Genomic DNA, 17457 nt, shown 5'->3' on the forward strand with positions numbered 1-17457 from the left:
AGTTAACCACCTTACTGTCTCCCGCCGTCCGCGAAGATAACTTTTAAACCATCGAGGATTGATGATGTGCATGTGTCAATGTTGTGCATGCTTCGAGAACGTAATTAAACATTGGTGTATTGAGGGACACATTACTAAACAGAGAAATTGTGTCGTCTAGAGCAGCGGTTCCATTTAAAAGTATACCAATAGTTATAAATGAGTTTATTTCATCATATCTGATGCTTGCTTCAATATTTTGAAATGTGGAACATGCCCATAAGCCTTAGAACTGAGTCTAACCTGAGGATGGACGACAAAAAAAAAACACTTTTGCAATCCATTCGCACGCTCGCGTTCATAACACGCACTTGCTTAGACCATTAACAGTTAATGACTTCCGGAAATGCTCGTTCTCCCGCCCCGCCCCTACGTACACCGACGCGTGCGTATCCCTTACCTCCCGCTCTTTCCGGTGTTTTCCGGCCAGTGTTGTCCGATTTCCGGTGTTTTCCGGCCAGCATAGAGAAACGGCAGCACGGTATCAGCATCAACGTTGTATCAACAGTACTGGGTGGAGCCAGAAAGCACGTGAGCTGCGTTCAGCATCAGGCTCCTCCCCGCGCGCCTACCACGTGACCTGCGCTCGGCATTAGGCTCCTCACCCGCGCCCCTACCACGTGACCTGCGCTCTGCACTAGGCTCCTCACCCGCGCCTCTACCACGTGACCTCCGTTCAGCAATGGGCTTCTCACTCGCGCCCCTACCACGTGCCCTGCGTTCGGCATTAGGCCCCTCACCCGCTCCCCTACCACGTGACCTGCGCTCAGCAATAGGCTCCTCAACCGCGCCCATACCACGTGGCCTGCGTTCAGCGTTAGGCTCCTCACCCGCGCCCCTACCACGTGACCTCCGCTCAGCATTAGACTCCTCACCCGCGTCCCTACCACGTGACCCGCGCTCAGCATTAGGCTCCTCACCCGCGCCCCTACCACGTGGCCTGCGTTTGGCATCAGACCCCCACCTGCTCGCTCTCCTACCACGTGGCCTGCGCTCAGCATTAGGCTCCTCACCCGCGCCCCTATCACGTGACCTCCGCTCAGCATTGGGCTCCTCACCCGCGCCCCTACCACGTGGCCTGCACACAGCGCTCCTCAGCCGCGCCCCCACCATCCCGGCGGCCCGCAGCCGTGAGTCTGGCCTCATGGACGCCGGCCAGGGTTGGGCCGTCACGTCTAGAGACCGTTTATAATCTTTCCCACCCGGCTCCACTGAGAACAAAAATGGCCAGGCTGTGACCTTGTATCGCACAGACCAGTGGGCCGCACGAAGCAGAATAAAGTGAGAATGTAGCGGAGTCATGCTAAAACCGAGACTTGCTTGTATCTGCCCGATAAAGCGCCGACAACCTGGCGACGAATACAAAACAAAATGGCTAACCATTCTGCCATGGAGTCTCATTTTCTAGGCTCAGACATTGTCATAGGCATGACCGGGGTCAAGCTTTTATCTTTTTCTCCTGCAGTGCTACAGCCCGCATTCCACGACGTCGAGTCAGTCCGGATGAGATATTGCGCAAGAGGCAAACACGTGGACAGGATGGCGCCAAGTGAGTTAGTCACTGACCGACGCACGGACGGCTCACGTTATTAGCTGCGTCTTACACCGGCTGGATCGCGTAATTTTGGGCATCGCTCAAACCGTCCAAACCACAAACTATTTAGGTAGCGAGCGTGTTGATAAGCTTGCAAAAACACCACAAAGGATGCCAGTGAAAATCCCAAATGATCGGGAAGTTTCAATGCATAGACGCAGTTTACAGCGTTCAACCGAAGAGTGAATCATGACCGCCTGGTGGGCAGACAGGGCTGGGACGTTCCACCGGCAAGCATAATTAATGTTTCACTACCTGTTATAGACCGTGACGGTATGCACAGCTGCAGCCGACCCGCACTCGCGGCGGCCAATGCTGTACACTCCGCGGCCCGGGGACTCTGACCGACAGGTGACTCCCCAGTGAGACATGCCGCCCGCAGGCCTCCGTCACGCCGCGGTCTCGTCACGCGTTACGCGCCACTCAGCCAGGGCCGACCCGGCTGAACTAGATGCGTTGCCCACCCGGCCGCACCCACGCACCCGCATCGGCGGGCGTCTCGCGAGGGAGGCCTGACTGTGCGCACGTGATTCACGCGCCACGTGCGTCAGTGAGGAAGTTGCGGCCCAGCCTCACGCTGCAGGACCAGCGTTCCGTCGTTTGCGATTCGTTCGAGCGGCATTGGTGCAGACCGCGCTCGTGTGGTCACTGGTCGTAGCAAATTGTCACTGAATGCCACTCAAAAACAAATGCAAATTATTGTGACCATACGGCAAGCCATGAGGTCACGGTAACATGTAACTGCTTCCTAATAAATGGAACACTCGATGGAGGCCAAGCCATAAGTCTTGCATGACAGGAACACCTCAATGACCCGCTCCTGCTAAAAAAAAAAAAACAGCGAGAGATGTCTGGAGTGGTCGAAGCGTACATAAGTCGGCTGGTGCGTAAGCCTGAGCACAAGTGTGAACCTCCCAAGTTTGGAGATAAGGAGAGCTTGTGCCTCTCAGCGTATATGCATCCCCAAGATTTGAGACCCAAACGTATCCTAAGAACTTCTAAAAAGCCTCTAAAACATCTACAAAGTCCGTAAACTTGGCGCTGCTTGAGTTACTCGCACTCCGATCCCCCGTCCCTCGTGAGGAATTTTTGCAGGTTCTCCTCCCGAAGTGGAATGCAGTCTGCGTACTTTCTACCTGAAAATAAATCAGCACACCATTGGAATTACTCCATTGGTGATAAAATTGGCTATATTGGTAATTTCTAGCTCTGTAGCGCAGATAGTTTTCAATATTTGTCCAAGGCAATGAGCGGGGTTGTAGTAAAACCTATTATATAATACTGCAGCATAAACCAGTTAGTTTTTATTAATTCCAGGTCTAATCACGTGCCCTGTATGTTCTGCGGTCCAATATTATACAACCGTGCTTAACGATAAAGATAAAAAACCTGAATTTTAGGTTTTAAATGCTGTCGAGGACTCCCTTGCGTTAGTGTCCTGAGATGGAGAGCATGGCATCAGCCCATTCAGCAGAAAATGCTCGGTGGCATCGCCGTGCAATCTGGAACGCCATTTCGTATGGATGAAGCCATTTCCAGAAGAACAACTGGTGCTACCATTGAACTTCCGCTAACTTAACGTATCTGTTTCTGTCATTTACCTGTTTTTTATGGAGAGCCATGGCATCCTTGCATATAGAACTGCGCGCTGAGCGTGTGTTCAGCCGCTACGCAGGTCACTACGCAGACGTGTGTCAAAAGGAGGATCAGCCGTCACGCAGGTCACTGCGCAACCGCGTGTTAACGGGAGGGTCAGCCGTTGCCCAGGTCTCTACACAACCGTATGTCAACAGAAGGGTCAGCTGTTACGCAGGTCACTGCGCGGAGATGTGCCGACGGAAGGGAACAGCCTCTCTTTATGTGAATGCACTTCAGTCGCTCACTCCATACCGCACGGTATATATGCCGTTATATGCTATTCTTTGCCATGCCTTGAAGCCATTCCATAGAGTTCTCTTCTCTCTATCCACCAGGACTGCGCATCCACGAGTAAGAAGAACAACGCGTCTTGCATGTTTGGTGTTTCTCTGGCCCACACAGCCCACGGCCCTCTCTGGCTTTGACTCGGCCCTGCACACCTTGCGGCCCCCCCCCCCGGCTCTGACCCGGTCATGCGCACCCTGCGGCCTTCTCTGGCTTTGACCCGGCCCTGCACATAAGCTTGATGCACCTTGCACCCTGCACTCTCCGGTTTTGACTCAATGAAAAATACATCCCAGCACCCGCGCCCCAACTCTCAAGTTCAACAACCACTTGAACGTCTGCCTTCGTGCTCAAAATAGCCGCAGCGAGTCTCAAATGCTTATGATTTGGTACGCCAGCCTTGATGCGACTGTCGATTCACCGACGGCGTCCCCGTTCTCTATTGCTGACTGCCGTTTGACGCCCAGTCCGGCACGCACGCAATCAAGCCGCTGCAGCTCGCCCAAGCCTAGGTCTCTGTATGCGTGCCCCTGACAGCAGAGTGACTGCGCGCGTGACCTCGACCCGTCCTGCGCCTGCTCGACGTCATCTTGTCACACCATCAGCCCACGCCTGGACTTCTTTGTTCCAGGGACCACCTCGGTTGCCAGGCAAGATGGCCGTCGCTGAGGCCTTCGGCGATATTATCAAGTTCATCAAGGGCAAGGGACCGGACGGGGTCCGCATCGACAATAAACTGTTCCAGCTCCACTATCGGCTGACCACATTCATCTTCCTTGGTGAGGGTGCGCCACCAAATGTGTCACGTTTGTCTTCAGGGAAGGGGGACCTGCTGATGTCAGGTGTACACTAAAATACCATTCGAAACGGTCACCGTTACTGCAGCTATAAGTGGAAATTTCCATACGCTAGAATCTGCGCAGCAATATACTAGTTTAATTATTCCCACTCAATACACAAAAGCTTCAGGTAAAAATCTTCATGAGGAAATAGCCCTGCCGAGAATCGCCCGCGGCCTCGGACGTAAGTCTGCAAGGGAAAATATCGTCACGGAGTAGTGGGTACTCTGCCGAACATAGATCTGACGGAAATGTAGTCCTTTCATTTGGGGTAGGGAGCCTCAGTCGTCCCAAATTTGAGAAGATCGTGGGATAAATCTGGAGGTAAACCCTTTTTTGGGGGGGAGGGGCTAGACTTAGTATTTATTCTGCTCGCTTCCCCTAAGTTATTTTGCAGAACTACACACCGGGGTTGAGGTTCGCAAAATGGGTTGTTGGGGGAGATGGACCGCGGGGATTTAGTTGGACGGCCTCCCCTTTCCCTGAAAAAGGGAAGTAGATTAAATCCCCTTTCATCCACTGAGTCAGCCCACTTCCCTTTTCCAGATAGGGTTGGGGCTGGCGGCAAAGTTGAGAGCGGAAAAAGGGAAGCTGGAGTTTCCTAAACTGAATTCGAAACTACACCCCCGCCGCTGTGCTATTAAAAAGTTTCACACCAATCCCAATTGCACCATTCCATTTAGCTGAATGACAAAATGCACTTTATATCCTGATTCCAGTTTTCATCGTCGCTGTTCCATTTTCAGCGAAAGCTTAAGGCCTTTTTCAGACCTTTTTTGGTGCGATTAATTGCTTCACTTTCCTCATCCAAATAGAAGCCCTTTATCTTGCAGTTGCGAAGAACTAGATGATAATCTTAGGATCTGATGAAAAGTTTGATGATGTCCTTAAGATTTGACGAAAAGGCCAACGTTTTATGCCACGCACTATCCAACCTTCGATCGGCACACACGCACCTAGTAAAAAACATTATCAGATGACGGCGATTACGACTGGCGTTTGGTTTTACCCCGAAATATGTTTTGCTTTCTGGTGTTTGCTGAAATGTCAGTTGAGTGATTTAGCAACCAAGAACCCTTGTTGTTTTCTGAGTCTTAAGGCAAGGTGCGATAGAAAGAGAGAGAGAGAGAGAGAGAGAGGAGAGAGAGAGAGAGAGGGAGAGAGAGAGGGAGAGAGAGAGAGGAGAAGAGAGAGAGAGAGATAGATAGAGAGAGAGAGAGAGAGATAGAGAGAGAGAGAGAGAGAGAGAGAGAGAGAGAGAGAGAGAGAGAGAGAGAGGGAGGGAGCACCCGTGACACCGTGCTCTGTTTGCCGTCAGCTCGTCAGCGATGTTTGGCCCAGCAGCCTGTTCGGCAGCCCAGTAACGTGTCACCACGCCGACCCAGACCGGGCATCTCCAACGACGTTATCAACACTTAACTGCTGGATCACCACCACCTACACGCTGCCGCAGCTGCTGGACAAGTCCGACCAGTACCCGCACAGTGAGTGGTGTCGTCGGGCTTGTTGGATCGGCGCCGCTTGCTGTACCCTGCATCGGCGCCATCCTCACATTGAGCACGCTTGGTCTCGTTCTCGTTCTCGTTCCACGCAGTGTAAGTGCACCCTGGACGGCTCTTTTCCGACATCACCTGCTTGTTAAGCGTCACTGGGTATTTAAGCCCATTATTTCTGCAGCAGTGAACAACTCAAGTGATCAAATCCCATCACTCCTTTCCCGTTACCAGGGGCCGCGTGTGGTTTTTCCTTCTGACACCATCATCACCACCCACTCACTCCTGAGTTTTACAGGAACGCGACCTTAGCCGGTCGGGGTTCGACGGAGCTGTGCCGGCGCATAGTCAACATAGAACGTCACGCGACCGGTTCAGGCCGCTTGCCACGGGCCTGTGACCGCTGTCGCGCCATGCGGCCGCGGCGGCGGCGGCCGCGCGGCGTGCGCGCGGCGGACAGCCACACCTGACAGGAATAGCTGGCAGCGCCATTGTCGGGTGTGAATAGCACGTGGCCCTGATCACGGACTGCGGGGGTGGCCGGCGCCGTGTGGCCGTGAGCTGTGGCGCCGACGGAGCTGCCTCAGCTCAGCCACTGGCCGTCAGCTGTGGCGCTGACGGTGCTGCCTCAGCTCAGCCACTGGCCGTGCCGCCAAGGCCACTTCCTCGCTGACGGTTATGGACGGCGTGCCTGTCTTTTATCGGCGCCATGACCTCCATTACCGATATCACTACAAACACTCACACTTCGCCAGTTCCGTCTCCGTGTGGCGCCTACGTAGTGACGCACCGAGGCTATCACAGTGGTGTTGAGTTTCACAGATATGGAGAGCTTGTGATAACGGAATGCGATCTAAGGAGATGTCGTTGAGCAAGTCTCAAAGATTATATGCGTGGCGCACACGGCTACAGACGCGCGTCTCGTGATCCTTATCTTCAGTTCCGTTTCAACCAGCACGAGAAATTAACACTTACGAGCGTAGTAATGGTGCAATGTTTTAGGTCCGCACACGCGGGGCCGTGGCTATTTTTAGACACCGCGTACCAAAAGTGGTGCATGATCCACAGTTGGCCGTGGTCAAGGTGTATCCGTAAAAACACTTCCATGAGATGTAGCTTTTTGGAGAAGTTTTTACTTCTAGGTCTGAGCAACTCCCGAAGAATAAGCTAAACGCTATACACAGCAAGCTTGAAAACATGGTTACGAACGCTTAGAATTCAGGGTACTTCCTTGCATTTCTTAAAAAAGCAAGGCAAGCCAACAACGAGAAAATAATGTAACATCGCCAGTAGGCATGCAAAATGTGCATTACGTTGTCGGTTGCATGACTTTTACATGTGAAGCCATCCTTACATCTTTTAGAGACCCAGCATTGAGCACCGGCATACTGATATCGGAGCAAGTGAGCATGAAGGTAGAAAATGGCTGTAGCTCCGTAAACTGTGAGTACTTGACATGTTCAGCTTCGTGGAAAAGGCTTGTCCTGTTTTGAGCATCACTGGATCGCTACCTAAGAGCAACGGAACATGTTTACTACTACCTGAAAGCTGAAGTGAAACATAACAACACCTGAGCCAATTCATGCGCTAATACGTAGTTTTTCAATCATACCAAAGATTGAACTTTCTTTAGCATTTGATTCCATGAAGGGTTGACAAAAATAAATAGATCAATGTTTCTGCCTACCGTTTTGACTTGCATGCATTCACTTTCCTTTAACAGCGAATCCTGCAAGGACAAAATTGGGTGTAACCAGAAAGTCTCAAGCCAGCGTTTGTTCTTACCAGCCCCTTACCCCTGAATAGGGACATGATAGCCAATCATATAATGCGATGCAAGGATGGCACTTAATCAGCTCCCAAATAAACCTTGCTCACACAAATCGAATGTGGAGTGTGAACCGTACAGCATGTGACAAAGAAGACGAGGAAATATCAGTGACGAGCAAACAAAAATAAGCAAATCCAAAAGCAGAGCAAAAGTCAGCATTTTCCATTTCCAACGCTGGTTTCTCAAGGTTACAACAAGTATTACGTGGTATGTCGAAACAATGGTTTGGATATGTGCAAAGCATTCCCATTCAAAATCATGATCTTGGTTGCTTAGAGCATCGGATACCTGCCAATGAAGTCATACGACTTATCGTCATCGTTCTATTAAGAGCTCTTTGTCATCCTGAAATGCATACGTGGTGCCCGAGTGGGGATGCCGCCAGGTTCTTGTTGTCGGTGGACTTTATTTGAAATATACTAACTCCAGTTTTGAAACATTAGATGTGTCTCTATCGTGAATAAGCTGGCACTGCACGTGAAACACACTTAATGCTCAGCGGATCTCCATGATGTGTCTATATTCCCAGCCTAAAAAGCCAAGGATGACCCTCCATTAATGACAAGCCACAGACATCATTTGGTGCATCAAAATCGACTCAAAGCATAAGCGGAAAGACGTAAATGATCTTAAGCAGGATCAAATTCATGTCCCGATGTTCTGATAGTGCTCATGCATGCAAAACATTTTTTTTTCAAAAGCTTCTATCAAGTCGATAATCAAAGCATTATTGACCTCATCTGCCAGCACCGTATATCAATTTACGGCACAGGCTCAGGACAGAGGAGCATCGGATCCAGAAAATAATCAGTTTTACCGCTTGGCGGGTCAGTGAACGAAGAAATCACGCACACGCTTTGGATGTGATTGAATAACTCAACTAGCTTTCAATGTCTTAACCAGCAGCATATTTCCGGAAATGTTTGGTTTGCAAAGTAATCACAGCCGTTTTACCTGAGACTACAATTTCCTCACAGGTGGTGTCTACCACCATGATCACATAACCACACAGTCCATTTCATCACGGTTTCTACCTATTCCGACAGCAAGTGGTTGCCGCCGTGTACAGCGGTGATATTTTTTATGTGCAGCGGGCCAGAGCATGGTCGGAAAGGGACACACGTTTAAGGCAGCACCCAGTGACAGGTTACGGTCTGATCCTGTTAAGTGTCACGCGAGTAGCCATGCGTGTAGGTGAAGTACGCGGGTGTATTTCATCAACCTACTTTGGCGTATATGACGGGCATAATACAAATCTGTTGATGGATAATTTTGTGTGAAATATTCTTTTAAGGACACCTGGGAACTAATCATTCCACTTTTAACACAAAACACATGGTGACCGTGGAAGATCTGCATCAGATGAAAACAGGTTGCTTAAACACCCAAGTATTTTTGCAAAGTTATGTTATGAGTGGTGATAGTTCACTTTATCAACAAAACAGCAAATGGAAAAGAGGAATCGTCTTCTGCAACCAGTCCTGTTTGAAATAACCAAAATTACTGTTGACACAAATTTCCTGGTATCATTTTACCTGATGAAGTGCGCCTAATTTTGTAGAAAACGTTCGTTTCTTTTGGTTGCTGCCCTCATCACTCATCCTTCATGAGCTAAAACAATACCTCGATCACGTACAGAACTTGACGTGTAATGACTTTCAGATCGTGTGTTCAGGTCCGCGCCTCCCTATCCTGCCGCGCCTAAGTGTTGCTTGGTGCTCGACGGTGCAGGAGTCAGAGCCAGAGCCAAAGCCGGAGCCGGAGCTAAAAAAAACAAATGCAGCTCTAGTGCATACATCCATTTGCAACATCAGATCTAAGCAATGGCTTACGTTGCCTTTCCCGACTTTCGAAAGCGCTTCTCAGTTCTTAGAACAGATGTGCCAGTTGAGTCAGGTGGCGGGCATAATCCCGCCGCTATAAAAGTGGATATAGGCCGATGGGATTCAATGTAGTTTCAGAGGTCTCACGTCATGTGGGTGGCGTTTATGGGAGGAGGCGCTTGATTGGCAGATTACGGCCAGCAAAAAAGCAGCTTGGAAGGCCTTCGTGGGACATGACCGGACGCTTTCCTGCCGCCAATGTGGTCCGCAGTCGCAAGCACAGAGTTTAGAGGCCCTTTTGGGTGGCTACCCATCAGCTTCACTCAACAACCGTCAGCTGTTCAGCAGCAACAGAACCTGAATCGCGACACGCATTCTCATCGCATGAACTATTTTTGGTGGCTGAAGGCAGTTTCCTCATTTAAACCGTACCGGTTTCGGCATCCCATTCGAGGAAGAACCCGTGCCCCGGAATTTTCCATCCAATCAAAGACAATGTACACTGCGCCTCCGAAAGGGGCTCTTAAATTTAAGACCATGTTGTCCCAGGCCATTTCCATAGTTGTCCAGGTCGGTTTTGTGGCAGCGTCCGCCAGCCTGCAACCCACTCCCGTCTCTAGCGAGCGTTCGTCTCCGTGTGACAGAGGGGGGGGGAGAGTCAGAGTGCCGCGTGTCGCCAGGCACACCCGCGACACGTGGCACCCCCCCCCCCTCTCCCCCCTCCGTCGTGACGAACGTGACGAATGACCTGTCACCGCGGGCATGTGACGTCACCGCGGGCATGTGACGTCACCGCGTCACGGTGAGGGTGGAGTGTGGTGAGACCGCGCCACTCAGCTCCGCTGTGAAGATCTGCGCAGCTCCGGTGCGCAGGTCAGCACAGAAGAGGTCGCGAATCAATACCGCGAACTCATGGGTCAATAACGTGAAATCACGGGTCAAGACCGCGAATCCACGGGCCAATGCAGCGAACTCACGGGTCAATGCAGCGAACTCAACGGGTCGATGCAGCAGCGAACTCACGGTCAACACGCACAATTCACGAGTGGTTACATAGCTGTTGTTGGAACACAGTGGTGGTGAGAAGCCCGGCTTGATGACAGTCCGGTGCGCTCTAATTTTCCGCAGACAGGTCTGGGAAAGATGACCAGAGATGAGGCGACTGACATAAGTAGCGCAAGTTTGGTCGCGTTAAGATATGGGTGTGAATTGTTGTTGACTTAAATTCGTTCGTCTTACGCTTGGCGTATTTTTAAACAAATTCGCACGTTGTCATTCTTGACAAAGGCAGCTCTTTGCACCGTAATTATTTTTGAGTGGCTATGTCCTCTGGATGGGTTCTAAAGAAGGCGACTACTAGTTCTTGGCGCTTTCAATTATGACAACCTTTTGATGCAAAGTGTTGCAACCAAAAAGGTGAGTCGATAATAAAGTAGCGATTATACTTCAGTTGCTCGAATTCATTGAGGTTTCATAACCTCTTTTTGATAATCTTTTTCTGCTCACTTCGTAAAAAATAAACCAATGCAATGTTTTTGTTTGATATCATCCGCTTGCCGTACAAAAGAAAAAGGTGTAAATGCGGCAAATAACGAGATTTAGCTGTGTTAGGCGAGATATTACAGATGAGGCTGATTTACGTTTTATTCCAGCTATGTCACGCTATAATAGATGGACACCGACCGGAAAGGCAGAAATGATTTACGAGTCCAGCCATCTAAAGCTGCCACTCAATAATGAGTGCAGCACGACCAGGGATGCAAGCCAAACTTGGGTGGGGGGGGGGGAGGGGGGGGGGGGGGGAGGGGGGGGGGGGAGGGGGGGGGGGGGGAGGGGAGGGAGGGAATTAGACATCGGAATTCCACGAAATCCTGCGAATTTGGACCAAACTTCTGCGAAATCTCCTAGCATCTAGTGTTAGCTTGTTGGCTCAGAAGCCGGGATCTTGCCCCACACCGTTGTTTACGGTCGCTAAAGCGTGATTGTGTCATGACGAGGGTACACACTTGGTACCGGCCCAGTACCCTCTTGGCGGCTACTTCTTCCATCGGGTGCTGACGTTAGGCTTCCCATGAACGTTGGCGCTCAACAGCTATGGTTAATTGTGAGAAACGGAACCACATGGACTGCAAGCGAGAGCCAACCACGAAGGTCTGCTCACAGCAGCACGCAAACAAACATGATGGCCTTGTGCCAGTTCCCGCGGCTTCAGGTCTCCGGTAGAAAGCTGTGTGTGTTTGACCGTCAACACGCCATAGGCACATCTGGCGGTGCTTGTATAAATACCGGATGTGCCTGCATTTTGCCAGTTTCTCTGACGCTTTCAAATTGACGTTGGCTTCAATTAACTGATTCCCTGTAATGCTTGCGAGGGGAGGGGATGGGTGTCTGTAGCAAAGGCGCATTTGTCATCATCTCGTGATGTTTCCAGAAACGCAAAAAAACAAGAGGACTGCGAAGATACTGGATGCCAGATTAGTGGCGATAAAGGCCCAAGAGCACATGTATTTAACGTTCACGCAAATGAGAATAAAGACATTGCTAAGGCGACCACCGAAGTTAATCCGAACAGAATCGATGATCAGTGAATTCAATTACCATGATAACTCGTACACGAGCTGCGCATGCAATCACGACACGCATCTACAACACCTGAGTGAGCGACCCAGAAAGAGGGTAACAGAGGGAGAGAGGAGAGAGAGAGAGAGAGAGAGAGAGAGACGAGAGAGAGAGAGAGAGAGAGAGAGAGAGAGAGAGAGAGAGAGAGAGCGAGAAGAGAGAGAGAGAGAGAGAGAGAGAGAGAGAGAGAGAGAGAGAGAGAGAGAGAGAGAGAGAGAGAGAGAGAGAGAGAGAGAGAGAGAGAGAGAGAGAGAGAGAGAGAGCGAGAGAGAGAGAGAGAGAGAGAGAGAGAGAGGAGAGAGAGAGGAGAGAGAGGAGAGAGAGAGAGAGAGAGAGAGAGAGAGAGGAGAGAGGAGAGAGAGAGAGAGAGAGAGAGAGAGAGAAAAATACAGCGCGACGTCTGCAAGCACATCACATGCCAATCACAGTACGTGCTATTTCATTTGTGAATTTGCAATGCAAGCATAACAACAACAAAAACACAGTTCTTAAGATTTAATCCAAACTTTTTGACTGGGTGGATTCCGAAATCGGGGCACACGCTAAGCGGTGCTTGTTGAGTGTGCCATTACCTCTACCATCCGATCACGCATTCCCGGTCAACGACAGAATTTGGAGGCGAAAGTTGCCGTGCCATCATGCTCGGCATGGCCCCTCCTGCATCATCAACGTCACCTGGCCTTTAGTGCGCCCTCCACCACTGACCACCACCGACCGCAGGCCATACAGCAAGCGCCAAAGCGACCCGATCCTACCCCGTCAAGGGTGGGTGGATCGGAATGCAGGCGCTCTAACCAACTGAACCATCAGGACCCACGGCGTGATATCGGTTTTGGTTGCAAGCGAATGAAGGCAATATGCAAAATTCATCTGCAAGGAATAAGTTAGCAGAATGGGGTTTTCATTAGCTCGCAAAATGCCACTGAAAAGGAATGTTTCACATTTGCATGGAGTTCTCAACAACCGAAACAGCTCGGCTACAGCACGGAAGGGACGTTTACAACAACCTTGTTAAGGCAATGCAATTTGTCTATGCCGGTCTATGCCATGCTGGACTGTTAACACCGATCACACACCATGGCAACACAAACTGCAAGCGGCCTGGCTGCCAAGCGGCAGAGCCCGTTGGAGCATGGCTGATTGCGACATCCTGCGGCAGCGGGGTCCAGATTGTTTTTCTTCATAAAATTGTAAAGGAAAAACTTCATCATTTTATCGTTTTGAAGAAGAAACGGCATTGTCGATACTCAACGTATCCTTATCCAGCATTATAACGCCGTTTGAGCAGTGCCTCCTACTATATCGAATGAAGGTCGCTAAATGAAAATGAGAGCTTTCAGGTCATAGTGGCGAAAAACCAGGAACTGAAGGCCTTTCTTTCTTCTATCAAGTGAATCACTTCGTTACCAACGAAAAAAGAAGCTGAAAAGACAGCCGATAGAGTTACTCCGAAACATCATCTAAAACCCATCTACTACAATTCCAAGAAATCACAGTGGCAACGCGCCCTGCGAGGAAAAAGTTTCCCATACCTCGCTGCGAACCAAAAATGTCATAACTTGACTTATGTTTCTAACATCAGCCTGGAACGTCTAAATCCAGCTGTTTGTGCTCAGTGTGATTGCCTGGGATGTCCGCAAGCATAAAGTACTTGCAAAGCTGACCTGCAAATTATTCAACCGGCCATTGGAATTGAAAATCGCTGTCGCCTATGGGAATGTACCGCTTCAACTCACTCACGTGTTACGTACTGTGGCTACGTGACTCATATAGACGTCAGACAAAGACACCGGTACGCTGCTTGTTTGCCTTTATTAGGCACACCTATGACGTGCACACCATGGCATGCACTCCCCTGTACAGCACTCACGCCAGCGGCACCGGCCTGCCGGCAGAACTGATACCCGCCTCTGATCTTCCTCGCGATTGTGTCAGCCGTGCACCTGCGGCCGCGTGCTCTCGGCGATTCCGCCCTCGGTCCAGGGTGTTCTCAGCGATGTCACCCACGATGTGGTACCCGGCGTCGCTGTGACCGTCTCCCTGTTCCCCAGGTGACATCGCCTACCACGGGATCGGGGCGCACAGCGCGCGCGCCGAGAAGCACTACCACGGCTACTACCAGTGGGTGCCGTTCGTGCTGTTCCTGCAGGGCATCGCCTTCTACCTGCCGCACTGGCTGTGGAAGCTGGTGGAGGGCCGCCGGCTGAGCTCGCTCCTGCAGGAGATGCAGCTGCCCGTCATGGACCCCGAAGAGCGGCGGACGCGACTTGCCAACCTCGTGCAGTATCTGGCGCAGACGCTCGGCTCCTACAACGGCTACTTTTTCCGCTTCGTCTTATGTGAGCTGTTGAACGTCGCCAACGTCTTTTTCAACTTCTTCGTCATCAACTGCTTCCTGGGCGGCCGGTTCTTGCGCTACGGGCCGCGCGCGCTGGCCTTCTTCATCGGCAGCGGCGGCCCGGGCGCCAGTCCGATGACGGAGGTATTCCCCAAGCTGACCAAGTGCAACTTCCAGCTGGTCGGCGGCTCGGGCAGCGTCGAGTCCATTGACTCAATCTGCGTGATGGCACTCAACATCCTCAACGAGAAGATCTACCTGCTGCTCTGGTTCTGGCTGGTGCTGCTGGCCGCCGCCAGCGTACTGGCCTTCGCCTGGCGCGTGGTCATGATGTCAGCCACGGCTATGCGCGTGCCGATGCTGCAGGCGCGCGCGCGGCTCGCCGACGTGCACGACCTGGAGGACCTGGTGGAAAGCGTCCGTCTCGGTGACTTCTTCCTGCTCTCGCTGCTTGCCCGCAACATGGACCTGGTGGCGTTCCGGCAGCTGGTGACCGATCTGGCGCGTGCCGTGACCCACGGTCAGGGTCGGAGGGTGAGCAGGGTCACGGCCCCGTCGGCTGGGGTCGGTGACCCGCAAACGCTCATCAAGCGCGCCGTGACCCATCGCTCCGCCGCGCTGGACTAGCCGGGATGGGGCTGCCGGGCGGTCAGCGTGGGCGAGTGATCGATGCTGATAAGAAGGAGGCAATGCATGTAAGCACTCAGGTCTGATGCCGAGATGTTGCCTAAGCTCGTGATGCGTAACGTAGCACACGCACTGAAAATGATAAAGGAAGCATACGTCTTGCTACGGTTTCAGGTGGGCACCGTTAATAAAGGATGGTTCTGTTACTCTTTCCTTCGTTCGTTCCAATGACAGTTCCGTGACTCGTTACTCCGCTACTTTACAGAAAACATAACAGAAGCTGTTTCAGTCCGCCAATTCGGTAGCATTAAAAACACGTTTAAAGAATGTAAAAAGATCACGCTTCCTAAGCCAGGGATTCCCCTAAGGAGACAGTTCGAAACTGGTGAAAAAAGCTGCATGTATGGACATGAAAGGTATGACTTGCTCTCTCTGCGCTCATGACAAGGCTCAGGGCACTAGAGGTTGGAGGTTTTCATGCTGAAGTTTAGCCACTAATAGGTACACCACAAGGCACTGGTTGAGCTGTTTCAAGTGAGCACTGGCAAATTGTTAAAACCCGACGCTTCAGTCGTTTAAAAATTAAGTTTAATCAATTGCAAATGATTAGATGCAGGCTTGCCATTCGTGTCTATGTAAACGCACAGCTTTTTTACTGTACATATTGCACGAAGCTAAGGGCACTAGTGCAGCACAGCCTCCTTTCTCGTATAGGCGTAAGGCCTAAGAAATCTATCGGTCAGGATTTTACGCATTTCAAACAAAACGTGTTGGCATTTTTCTAACTTCTACGTTTTGCGCCACAATAGTCATACTTGATTGTTTTCAGAAGTTGAACACTCAAGTGATGTCCCAAACCGCCTTGTTTCCCCTTTTTCAACATCTTAATTTCTGCATATCAGCGTTAAAGCCAAAGGCAACGAGATAACGAGGCGGAGTCACGGAAATAACGCAAATCACTCAGTTCGTTACATCTCAAAAAGCGCCGGGCCCGTTGCCCCTTTTTAGAAAGTAGCTTTGTCGTAAAACATGATACGAAGCAACGGACCGGACCCAAGTATGGCTGTGATTAGTATTTGTGTATCGCTAGCCCTCCCCCCCCCCTCCCCCATCATGGCGACAGTGCTGTTTTGTGCGGATTTTCAGGGAATCGGGGCATCAATGGAGTATCTCATGTGGACTGCATTATAAACCTGTCAATCACTTACGTGCCGATTAAGGTGTTGTTCAATGATTGTGAAGCTACACACGTTCCAATAATCATTGACAATATGCATTTTACCCGCTCCTGAATGGCCTGCAGCGGGCCCGATGACATCACATCACGTGACCACGCTATAAACGCCAGGAGCCAAGCAAAGAAAGACAGCATTAGTAAGTTAAAACACAACGTGAGTTCAAAGGATCAAAAGTGGCGATTTAATTTAAGCCTTTAGCCTTTATGGTTTGAAATACGCAAACGCCATAGGTCGCCGCCTTAGTAATTATGCATCAAGCAATACGTACTGTCTGAAAAAAATCCACCCCACTCAACTCACCAACAGCGTCTTGCCTGCTTTGAATTGTGTAACGGATACTGCTCCTATCGTAGAAGCCCTCCGTGATGAGGTTGAAGGATCATTCATGGTATGGTCTCAAAGCAGAATCAAATATTACGAAAGTAATCGCACAAGTCATACCACAAAATTAAATGTGGCACTATGGACTCGTGATTGGTTGACTCACCACTAGTGTATAGAAGCCCCTCGCCATGGTACCTAGTACATTTGATACATTTTCAAGTGCGACAACTAGGATCCGTAAGGACATAAAGTTACTGACAAACGGCTGGAGCTTCCAGAGGTAAAACAAGGTCAGGGGAGGTGAGCTCGAAAATCATAGAAAGTGTCGGAAAAGGGTGCAGGAAAGGGTTTTCGGCACCCAGCAAGCGCGGCACATAAGTACAAAGGTGTAAGGAAGATAGGGGTTCAGTGGTTTTGTGGCACATGATTTGTGATCAAGAGCGTTGCTTTTTTGTCACAATACAGATTCTACGAACCTCCGTCCAAAACACTGCCCCGTTACAGCGACTGTTACTATTCGAGTGTCCCTCCTCTTCGAATTGCGATCTTCTTCAATTTCAGGTGATCAGTAACGCACCGCCATTGCGTGCTCCAGTTCAAAGAGCTTCCTGGCAAGTGATATCAATGTTATCTCAACATATTGATAAAATGTGCAGCTATGATTTTCTACCCGGAGAAAAAGACTCGCTCCTTGCTTACTTCACTGATTACTTGCCCCACGCAAACTCCCACAAAAAGTAATTGAAAAAGCTACGTTACCAAACAAGAT

General features: G+C 50.5%; 2 protein-coding genes across 2 annotated transcripts in view; both read left to right on the forward strand.

The window, feature by feature from the left end:
* Nucleotides 1-4211: 4211 nt before the first annotated feature.
* On the forward strand, nucleotides 4212-15332 carry LOC119102679 (innexin inx2). The gene is made up of 3 exons (XM_037226136.1): nucleotides 4212-4335; nucleotides 5781-5879; nucleotides 14213-15332. The coding sequence occupies exons 1-3, from the start codon at nucleotides 4212-4214 to the stop codon at nucleotides 15124-15126; spliced, it is 1137 nt and encodes a 378-aa protein (XP_037082031.1). The 3' UTR covers nucleotides 15127-15332.
* Nucleotides 15132-17457, forward strand: part of LOC119102680 (innexin inx2-like) — a 13298-nt gene continuing 10972 nt past the window's right edge. Inside the window, exon 1 of the mRNA XM_037226137.1 lies at nucleotides 15132-15194. Coding sequence (XP_037082032.1) covers nucleotides 15132-15194 — 63 coding nt within the window. The remainder of the gene's footprint in view (nucleotides 15195-17457) is intronic.

Source organism: Pollicipes pollicipes, unplaced genomic scaffold (assembly GCF_011947565.3).
Source record: "Pollicipes pollicipes isolate AB1234 unplaced genomic scaffold, Ppol_2.1 Scaffold_5724;HRSCAF=6776_pilon_pilon_pilon, whole genome shotgun sequence".
Lineage (NCBI taxonomy): Eukaryota > Metazoa > Arthropoda > Thecostraca > Pollicipedomorpha > Pollicipedidae > Pollicipes > Pollicipes pollicipes.